At 38.9% G+C, this 12,594-nt stretch overlaps 1 protein-coding gene and 1 long non-coding RNA gene across 4 annotated transcripts in view; one reads left to right on the plus strand and one right to left on the minus strand.

Annotated features, from left to right (window-relative positions):
• Positions 1 to 12,594, plus strand: part of hmgn6 (high mobility group nucleosome binding domain 6) — a 29,778-nt gene that overhangs the window by 13,326 nt on the left and 3,858 nt on the right. For both annotated transcript variants that reach the window (XM_070440711.1, XM_070440712.1), the window contains exon 5: positions 4,496 to 4,615. In XM_070440711.1, coding sequence (XP_070296812.1) covers positions 4,496 to 4,615 — 120 coding nt within the window. The remainder of the gene's footprint in view (positions 1 to 4,495; positions 4,616 to 12,594) is intronic.
• LOC139025575 (uncharacterized) overlaps positions 12,057 to 12,594 on the minus strand; it is a 2,913-nt gene continuing 2,375 nt past the window's right edge. The window contains exons 2-3 of one of the 2 annotated variants that reach the window (XR_011477173.1): positions 12,441 to 12,471; positions 12,057 to 12,141 (exon numbers count right to left, since the gene is read on the minus strand). This is a non-coding gene — a long non-coding RNA (uncharacterized lncRNA). The remainder of the gene's footprint in view (positions 12,142 to 12,440; positions 12,472 to 12,594) is intronic. The other variant, XR_011477174.1, reaches the window with a different exon arrangement.

The following is a 12,594-nucleotide window of genomic DNA, read 5'->3' on the forward strand; positions in this document are numbered from 1 at the left end:
TGTCTCTATATATACCAGGGAATTACACATGTATTGTCTCTATATATACCAGGGAATTACACATTATTGTTCTATATATACCAGGTAATTACACATGTATTGTCTCTATATAACCAGGTAATTACACATATTTTATAACTATATACCAGGAATTACACATGTATTGTCTCTATATATACCAGGGTATTACACATGTATTGTCTCTATATATACCAGGGAATTACACATGTATTGTCTCTATATATACCAGGAATTACACATGTTGTTCTCTATATATACCAGGGAATTACACATGTATTGTCTCTATATATACCAGGAATTACACATCTATGTTTCTATATATACCAGGTAATTACACATGTATTGTCTCTATAATACCAGGAATTACACATGTATTTAACTATATACCAGGGAATTACACATGTATTGTCTCTATATATACCAGGTATTACACATGTATTGTCTCTATATATACCAGGAATTACACATGTATATGTCTCTATATATACCAGGGAATTACACATGTATTGTTCTATATATACCCAGGGAATTACACATGTATTGTCTCTATATATACCAGGGAATTACACATGTATTGTCTCTATATATACCAGGGAATTACACATGTTTTATAACTATACACCAGGATATTTTATACTGATAGATACCTTATTATGCATCTATAAGCCATGTACTAGCTTATAACCTTTATAACCTGATGCTATACTACACCCTGGTATTAGACATTTATAATTTCATAACATCTATCAATATAAACCAAACTCAGCTACAACCAGCTAATATCCATTTTACTAAACTGTTATAATCTCTGCTACAGTCACTAAACCACAGTATCACTGTAGACCTGCTTTATGATCTGTATAGGGCCATAAGCAAACAGGAAAAGGCTTATCCAGAGGCGGCGCTCCTAGTGGCCGGGGACTTTAATGCAGGGAAACTCAAATCTGTTTTATCTCATTTCTACCAGCATGTTAAATGTGCAACCAGAGGGAAAATAACTCTGGACCACCTTTACTCCACAKACAGAGACGCGTACAAAGCCCTCCGTTTGGCTAATCTGATCATAATTCTATCTTCCTGCTGACAAGTAAAAAACAGGAAGCACCAGTGACTCAGTCAATAAAAAGTGGTCAGATGAAGCAGATGCTAAACTACAGGACTGTTTTGCTAGTACAGACTGGAATATGTTCTGGAATTCATCCAATGGCATTGAGGAGTACACCACATCAGTCACTGGCTTCATCAATAAGTGCATCGACGACGTCGTCCCCACAGTGACCGTACGTACTCGCATCCGCAGCCGATGTAAGAGCTTTAAACAGGTCAACATTCACAAGGCCGCYAGGCCAGACGGATTACCAGGACGTGTACTCCAAGCKTGCGCTGACCAACTGGCAAGTGTCTTCATTGACATTTTCAACCTCTCCCTGACTGAGTCTGTAATACCAACATGTTTCAAGCAGACCACCATAGTCCCGGTGCCCAAGAACACAAAGGTAACCTGCCTAAATTACTACCGACCCGTAGRACTCACATCTGTAGCCATGAAGGGCTTTGAAAGGCTGGTCATGGCTCACATCAACACCATRATCCTAGAAACCCTAGACCCACTCCAATTTGCATACCGCGCCAACAGATCCACAAAATGATGCTAACTCTATTGCACTCCACACTGCCCTTTCCCACCTGGACAAAAGGAACACCTATGTGAGAATGCTGTTCATTGACTACAGCTCAGCATTCAACACCATAGTGACCTCAAAGCCCATCACTAAGCTAAGGATCCTGGGACTAAACACCTCCCTCTGTAACTGGATCCTGGACTTCCTGACGGGCCACTCCCAGGTGGTGAGGGTAGGTAACAACACATCCGCCACGCTGATCCTCAACACTGGAGCTCCCCAGGGATGCGTGCTCAGTCCCCTCCTGTACTCCCTGTTCACTCATGACTGCATGGCCAGGCACGACTCCAACACACAACATCATTAAGTTTGCCGATAACACAACAGTGGTAGGCCTGATAACCGACAACGACGAGATAGCCTATAGGGACCAGACCTGATCGTATGGTACAAGGACACCTTCTCCCTCAATGTGAGCAAGACAAAGGAGATGATTGTGGACTACAGGAAAAGGAGTCCACGATGGGGCTGCTGTGGAGCAGATTGAGAGCTTCATTTTCCTTGGTGTCCACATCACTAACAAACTATCATGGTCCAAAAAACACTAAGACAGTCATGAAGAGGGCACGACAAAACCTATTTCCCATCAGGAGACTGAAAAGATTTGGCATGGGTCCTCAGACCCTCAAAAGGTTCTATAGCTGCACCATCGAGCGCATCCTGACTGGTTGCATCACTGCCTGGTATGGCAACTGCTCGGCTTCCGACCGCAAGGCACTACAGAGGGTAGTGCGTACGGCCCAGTACATCACTGGGGCCAAGCTTCCTGCCATCCAGGACCTCTATACCAGGCGGTGTCAGAGGAAGGCCCCAAAACGTTCAAAGACTCGTCACCCCAGTCATAGATTGTTCTCTCTGCTACCGCACGGCAAGCAGTACCGGAGCGCCAAGTCTAGTTCCAAAAGGCTTCTTAACAGCTTCAAGCCATAAGACTCCTGAACAGCTAATCAAAGGGCTACCCAGACCCCTCTTTTACGCTGCTGCTACTCTCTGTTAATTATCAATGCATAATCACCTTAACTCTACCTAAATGTACATATTAACTCAATTTCCTCAACTAACCTCACTAACGTGTACCACCGCACATTGACTCTGTACCGGTACCCCCTGTATATAGCCACGCTATTGTTATTTTACTGCTGCTGTTGAATTATTTGTTACTTTTTATTTTCAATTCTTTCTTAACTTAAAGCATTGTTGGTTAAAGGCTTGTAAGTAAGCATTTCACTGTAAGGTCTGTTGTATTCGGCGCATATGACGAATACAATTTGATTTGACATGGCTGCTAATTCCACGTGTATTACATATGGACCCTTCTAAAAGCATCATACACTACGCTTATCATCTATAAACCAGCTAATTCCACATGTATTACATGTTACAGAACTCTGAACCAGTTTATAACTCTCAGTAAAGTCCCACTGAAGCCCTAGCTCCTATTGGTCAGTAGATCTGAAGCCCTAGCTCCTATTGGTCAGTAAATCTGAAGCCCTAGCTCTTATTGGTCAGTAGATCTGAAGCCCTAGCTCCTATTGGTCAGTAGAACTAGGAATGATCAGTGGTTGTAGAACACATGAGACTGATGTTTGTTCTCTCTCCAGAAACCAGCCCCAGCCAAGACTGAACCCAAGGCCAAGAAGGAGAAACCAGCAAAGGTAAGAGAACAGAACTACAAACCCCAGGGTTGCACATAATAGACTGAACCAAAATATAAACACAACATGCAACAATTTCAAAGATTTTACAGTTACAGTTCATAGAAGGAAATCAGTCAATTGAAATAAATTAATGATGCCCTAATCTATTGATTTCACATGACTGGGCAGTGGCTCAGCCGTGGGTGGGCCTGGGAGAGCATAAGCCCACCCACTTGGGAGCTAGGTCCACCCACTCGGGAGTCAGGCCCAGCCAATCAGAATTAGTTTTTCCCCCAAAAAGGTCTTTATTACAGACAGAAATACTCCTCAGCACCCCCCTTCCACTCCTCAGATGATCCCACAGGTGAAGAAACCGGATGTGGAGGTCCTGGGCTGGTGTGGTTACATGTGGTCTGCGGTTGTGAGGCCGGTTGGGCGTACTGCCAAATTCTCTAAAGTGACTTTGGAGGCGGCTTATGGTAGAGAAATTCTCATTCAATTCTCTGGCAACAACTCTGTTGGACATTCCTGGAGTCTGCACGCTCCCTCAACTTGAGACATCTGTGGCATTGTTGTGTGACCAAAATAAAAAGGTGGCCTTTTATTGTCACCAGCACAAGGCTCACCTGTGTAATTATCATGCTGTTTTGAGAGAAATAAGCTTTTTGTGTCTATGGAACATTTCTAGGATCTTTCATTTTAGCTCATGAAACATGAGACCAACACTTTACTTGTTGTGTTTATATTTTTGTTCAGTATAAAACTCTAGAGCAATCACATTACAGAACTACAAACCCCAGAAGCATCACAAAAAAACAGAACTATAAACCCACTCTCTAGAAAGAGCAGGCATATAGTATATCTTTTTCACATTTTTAAGTGTAACCTTTGTTTAACTAGGCAAGTCAGTTGAGAACAATTTCTTATTTACAATACGACCTACCCCGGCCAAACCCGGACAACGCTGGATCAATTACGCGCCGCCCTATGGGTCTCCCAATCACGGCCAGTTGTGATACAGCCTAGAATCGAACCAGGGTCTGTAGTGACACCTCAAGCACTGAGATACAGTACCTTAGACCGCTGTGCCACTCGGGAGCCCAGTATAGATGAGGATAACGTTAAGGATAATGTCTGTCATCCCCCCCCATCCAGAAAGAGAAGGCTGTGAACGACAAGAAGGAGGAGAAGAAAACTAAGAAGGCAGCAGCGAAGGAGAACGCAGAGGCCGCTGAGGAGAACCACTCTGAGAACGGAGACGCCAAGACCAACCAGGTAATATACATTACTATACTGGACACTACTGTACTATATACTGTACACTACCATACTGTACTGTACACTACTGTACTATATACTGTACACTCCATACTGTACTGTCACTATATACTGTACACTACCATACTGTACTGTACACTACTGTACTATATACTGTACACTACCATACGGTACTGTACACTACTGTACTATATACTGTACACTACTATACTGTACTATATACTGTACACTACTGTACTGTACACTACCATACTATACTGTACACCACTGTACTATATACTGTACACTGCTATACTATACTGTACACCACTGTACTATATACTGTACACTGCTATACTGTACTGTACACCACTGTACTAAAGTTTGGACACCTACTCATTCAAGGGTTTTTCTTTATTTTTATTATTTTCTACATTGTAGAATCATACCGAAGACATCAAAACTATGAAATGACACAAGGAATAATGTAGTAACCCAAAAAGTTTTAAACAAATCAAGATAGATTTTAGATTCTTCTAAGTAGCCACCTTCTGTGGTCCAACTCATCGCAAACCATCGCATTTGGGTTGAGGTTGGGTGACTGTGGAGGCCAGGTCATGTGATGCAGCACTCCGTCACTCTCCTTCTTGGTCAAATAGCCCGGAGGTGTGTTGGGTCATAGTCCTGTTGAAAAACAAATGATAGTCGCACTAAGCCCAAACCAGATGGGATGGCGTATCACTGCAGAATGCTGTTGTAGCCATGCTGGTTAAGTGTGCCTTGAATTCTAAATAAATCACAGACCGTGTCACCAGCAAAGCACTATCACACCTCCTCCTCCATGCTTCATGGTGGGAACCAGACATGCGGAGATCATCCGTTCAACTCCTCTGCGTCTCACAAAGACACGGCGGTTAGAACCAAAAATCTCAAATTTGGACTCATCAGACCGAAGGACAGATTTCCACCAGTCTAATGTCCATTGCTTGTGTTTCTTGCCCCAAGCAAGTCTCTTCTTCTTATTGGTGTCCTTTAGTAGTGGTTTCTTTGCAGCAATTCGACCATGAAGGTCTGATTCACATAGTCTCCTCTGAACAGTTGATGTTGAGATGTGTCTGTTACTTGAGCTCTGAAGCATTTATTTGGGCTGCAATTTCTGAGGCTGGTATCTCTAATGAACTTATCCTCTGCAGGAGAGGTAACTCTGGGTCTTCCTTTCCTGTGGCGGTCCTCATGGGAGCCAGTTTCATCATAGCGCTTGATGGTTTTTGCGACTGCACCTGAAGAAACTTTCAAGTTTCTGAAATTTTCCGGATTGACTGACCTTCATGTCTTAAAGCAAAGAACGTCCCGCCGGGCACTTCAATCCGGCCCGCGAGACTTAAAACATTTATTTTTCATGGTATCCAATTGGTAGTTAGTCTTGTCCCATTGCTGCAACTCCCGTACGTACTCGGGAGAGGCGAAGGTCAAGAGCCATGCGTCCTCCGAAACACGACCCAGCCGCACTGCTTCTTGACACAATGCCCGCTTAACCCGAAAGCCAGCCGCACCAATGTGTCGGTGGGAAACACCGTACACCTGGCGACCGTGTCAGTGTGCATGCGCCTGGCCCACCACAGTAGGAGCTAGAGTTCGATGGGACAAGGAAATCTCGGCCTGCCTAACCCGGACGACGTTGGGCCAAGTTTTCGCCGCCTCATGGGTCTCCCAGTCACGGCTAGCTGTGACACAGCCTGAGCTCAAACCCGGGTCTGTAGTGACGCCTCAAGCACTGCGATGTAGTGCCTTAAACCACTGCACCACTCGGGAGGCTCCCGCATATTGATATTAACAAACAATTGGTCCCCTAAAAAATGCGTCCCTTCCGTTAACTTTCAAAATCCCGATGTGGCCCTCAAGCCAAAAAGTTTGCCCACCCCGTCTTAAAGTAATGATGGACTGTCGTTTCTCTTTGCTTATTTGAGCTGTTCTTGCCATAAGATGAACTTGATATTTTACCAGATATCTTCTGCATACCACCCCTACCTTGTCACAACACAAATGATTTATCTAACGCCGTTTGGGTCTTTGCATGTCAAAAAATATACACTTCAAATAACACAATAATGTAACGTGTTCATACATTTTTGACGTAGTTATTACACATTGATTACACTCACTCGTATTTCATATGTCACAATGATTCACCAATACGTATGCTATGATGATAGTACAGATTTGTCTCGCGCACCTTCCGCTGCCGCACGAGCGCAGACACATTTCCCCAAGCTCTGGACAGTGCTGGTTATTAAAAGCTAGCTTGCTGATGGATGCAAACAATGTTCTTCCCCAAAAACATAGCAAAACGACATCTGTAGTTAGCTAGCTAAGTGTCATCATCCAAAATACACCTAATTTATAAGACAGTTCTTATTTGACTAATGGTGGTCAGACCCACCTAATGTGAAGCTAGCCACAATACGGATTACCCACAATAGTGCGATTTGCGGTTTAATTTCAAAATAAACGTCTCTCAATGAAAGTTATGCAAATAATACAAATAGTGGAATGATGACATAATGGAATAGATCATGCTAAACGAGGTTGGGAATGTTCTTATATAAATTCAACAAAAGACAATAATTTGACAAATCTGTTGAAATCCCACTGGATGTATTATAGTTTAGAATGGCTTAGGGGGCCATCTTTATTTCACTGTACAGCCTTACCTATGGATTGTYGATCAATGACATGGGGTATCAGTCTGCTCAGTGACACCCAGAGAACATTAGCGTCGTAGCTCTTGTTGAGGYACTCTGAAACCACTGTGAATTGAGCCACGTTTGTTGTATCAGTCAACCCAATACGTGTATTGATCTTCCAGGAGAAAAACAATACAACCTGGACGTTTTGGAGCCTGATAACGCTTGAGGAGGACTTTGGGGAAAATAACCACCTGGGTACAGAGTAGACTGATACCCCATMTCATTGATCATCCCCAATCGTTAGGTAAGGCTGTACCAATGTCAATACGCACAATAGTCTGACTGCGGAGGGGATTTCCCACAGTCAAAGTCCCGCAATAAGAGCTATGACGCTAATATTTGCGTAAACTCTRCKCAATTGTGTTCTGTGGGTGTCACCGAGMAGACTGATACCCATTTCATTGCTCCAACACCAACCTRGTTTAACATGATCTAGTKTAAATACGGCACGATTCCACCAATTGTAACCTTCTGCATCACTTTCAAAGATAAACTTTTATTTTGAAGGCGAACAGCAAAGTCTACTATTGTGGCTATTCCTTATTGTGGCTAGCTTCACAACACATAACCCAGTCCGGTAAAGCCATTGTAGCCAGATGAAGCTAGCTGGCTGTTTATAACGTTAGTTTTGGGCAACAGGATTAAGTAGCTGGTTAGCTAGTTATTTCAATAGGCGAACAACAAGTGGCTACCTAGCTAATACTMACTCARAAGGATTCATAAATCATTGTTAAGAATAATGAAAATGACTGCAGTTTCTACTGGTCATTGTTTTCAGGCTGGTTGTATTGCTGCTAGATAGGTACCAAGCTAAAGCTAGCTACCCCAGAAGTTGCTGATAACATCTGTATCAAAGATATTAGCAAACATGTTTGATCCTGATCTCATTTCAAATGCTCACAAGGACYTTTTCCCATTCAGTGATTGTAATGGTGGCACGTGCACATTAAGCACACAACATTCTAGAAAATAATTGTGTTATTGGGAAGTGTCAAATTAAAAGCTTATTTGACGTGTAAAGACGCAAACGGCGTTCCATGCTGATTGGCTCAAACACATCAAGAAGGGAAAAAAATCCACACATGAACTTTCAACAAGGCACACCTGTTCATTCAAATGCATTCCAGACTGTGCTGTCATCAAGGCAAAGGGTGGCTACTTTGAAGAATCTCAAATATCAAATGGTTTTTGGGGTTTAGTACATGATTTCATGTGTTATTTCATAGTTTTGATGTCTTCACTATTATTCTACAATGTAGAAAATAATACAAATATAGAAACCCTGGAATGAGCAGGTGTGTCAACGTTTGACTGGTGCTGTATACTGTACACTACTGTACTATATACGACMATACTATATACTATACACTACTGTACTATACACTACACTACTATACTGTATACACTACTATACTGTACACTACTGTACTATATACGACTATACTATATACTATACACTACTGTACTATACACTACACTACTATACTGTAACTACTGTACTATTATGTAAAAAAAAAAAATATATGTAAAAATGTACCACTAGCCACTTTAAACAATGCCACTTAATATAATGTTTACATACCCTACATTACCATCTCATATGTATATACTGTACTCTATATCATCTACTGCATCTTGCCATCTTTATGTAATACATGTACCACTAGCCACTTTAAACTATGCCACTTTATGTTTACATACCCTACAGTACTCATCTCATATGTATATACCGTACTCTATACCATCTACTGCATCTGCCATGCCGTTCTGTACCACCACTCATTCATATATCTTTATGTACATATTCTTTATCCCTTTACACTTGTGTGTGTGTGTAAGGTAGTAGTTGTGGAATTGTTAGGTTAGATTACTTGTTGGTTATTACTGCATTGTCGGAACTAGAAGCACAAGCATTTCGCTACACTCGCATTAACATCTGCTAACCATGTGTATGTGCTAATAAAATTTGATTTGATTTGATTTATATACGACTATACTATATACTATACACTACTGCTCTATGTATTACTCTACTGTACACTATACACTACTATACTGTACACTACTATACTGTACACTACTATACTATACACTACTATACACTACTATACTGTACACTACTATACTATACACTACTATACTGTACACTACTATACTATACACTACTATCACTATAACTACTATAGTACACTACTGTACTATATACGACTATACTATATCTATACACTACTGCTCTATGTATTACTCTACTGTACACTATACTGCTATACTGTACTCTACTGTACACTATACACTACTATACTGTACACTACTATACTATACACTACTATACTATACACTGCTATACACTATAACCATACACTATATACTGTACACTATTATACTATACACTACTATACACTACTATACTGTACACTACTATACACTACTATACTGTACACTACTATACTATACCTACTATACACTACTAACTATACACTGCTATACACTACTATACCATACCCTACTATACTGTACACTACTATACTATACACTCTATACTGTACACTACTATACTATACACTACTATACTATACACTGCTATACACTACTATACCATACACTACTATACTGTACACTACTAATACTATACCTACTACATACACTACTATACTGTACACTACTATACTACATACACTACTATACTGTACACTACTATACTATAACACTACTATATCACTACTATACACAACACTGCATACACTACTATACCATAACACTACTATACTGTACACTACTATACTATACACTACTATACACTACTAATACTGTACATACTATATCTGTACACTACTATCCTATACACTACTATACACTACTATACTGTACACTACTATATATTACACTACTATAACTATACACTGCTATACACTATATACGCATACACTACTATACTGTACACTACTATACTATACACTACTATACACTACACCTACTATACACTACTATACTGTACACTACTTACTATACACTATACACTATACACTACTATACACTACTATGCACTACTATACTATACACTACTGTACTATGCACTACTATACACTACTATACACTGCTATACACTACTATACTATACACGACTATACTATACACCACTACACGATACACTACTGTACTATACACCACTATACTATAACTACTATACTATACACTAATATACTATACACTACTATGATATGTACTACTATACTGTACACTACTACTATACACTACTATGCTATACACTACTATACTATACACTACTGTACTATACACCACTATACTATACACTACTATACTATACACTAATATACTATACACTACTATGATATGTACTACTATACTGTACACTACTATACTATACACTACTATGATATACACTACTATACTATACACTACTATACTATACACTACTGTACTAGCACTACTATACTATACACTACTCTACTATACACTTCTATACTGTACACTACTGTACTACGCACTACTATACTATACACTACTATACACTACTGTACTATACACTAATATACTATACACTACTATACTATGCACTACTATGCTGTACTCTACACTTCATAAATGTACACTACTATACACTACTACACTTCTTTCCTATACGCACTGTACACTACTATACTATACACTAATTTACACTACTATATACACTATTATACACGAATAAACTATACCTACTGTATACTTACACACATATACTATTCACTATATACTGTACACTACTATACTGTAACACTACTATACTGTACACTACTATACTATACACTACTATACTATCACACTAATTTACACTACTATATACACTATTATACACGATAAAACTATACGCTACTGTATACTATACACACATATACTATTCACTACTGTACTATGCACTACTGTGCTGTACACTACTATACTATACACTACAAGCTGTACTCTCTTATACACTTCTATACTGTACACTACTGTACTATACACTATTATACTGTACTTGACTATACTGTCACTCTACCTTCTATAATGTAACACTACTATACAACTACTATACTATACACTACTATACATACTATACACTTCCTATACTATACACTAATTACACCTACTATATACACTATATATACAACTTAAATAAAACTATACGCACTGTATACTATACACACATATACTATTCAACTAACTATACTGTACACTACTATACTGTACAACTACTATACTATACACACCTATACTGTATACTTATATACGCTACTAAACTATACACTAACTATACAGTACAGCTATACTAATACACTACAATACTATACACTAATTTACACTACTATATACACTATTATACACTAATAAACTATACTCTACTATACGCTACTGTATACTATACACACCTATACATTCACTACTATACTGTACACTACTATACTGTACTGTATACTATACACAGCCTATACTGTACACTTATATACACTACTAAACTATACACTACAGTACTATACTATATCCACTACTATACAGCTACTTACTGTACACTACTATACTTACACTTATATGCACTGCTAAATATACATACTATACTATACTATCATACTATATACTATGTATTATATACTATTATACACTTCTAAACTATACACGAATATGCTATACACTTACTATACTATACACTACTAATACTATACACTACTATACTCATACACTACTATACTATACATTACTTATACTATACATTACTATACTATACACTACTATACTATACATACTACTATACTATACATTACTATACTATACACTACTATACACCGTATATTCATATTCGCTACTATACTACACGCTGCTATACACTACTATACTATACTACACCGCTATATTATCACTACTATACTAAACTATAACCTATATGCTATACACTTACTGTACTATATGCTACTGTATACTATTCTCCTACTATAACTATACACTTCTAATACTACTATACACGTATATTCCTATTCACTACTATACACTACTATACTACACGCTGCATATTACACTACTTATAAACTATACACTACTATACTATACACTACTATACACTACTATACATATACATTACTATACTATACATTACTAATACTATACACTACTAATACACTACTATAACCATACACTACTAATACTGTACACCTACTATACTATACACTTACTATACACTAACTATACCTGTACACTACTATACTATACACTACTATACTGTAC

Source organism: Salvelinus sp. IW2-2015, unplaced genomic scaffold (assembly GCF_002910315.2).
Source record: "Salvelinus sp. IW2-2015 unplaced genomic scaffold, ASM291031v2 Un_scaffold2873, whole genome shotgun sequence".
Classification (NCBI taxonomy): Eukaryota; Metazoa; Chordata; class Actinopteri; order Salmoniformes; family Salmonidae; genus Salvelinus; species Salvelinus sp. IW2-2015.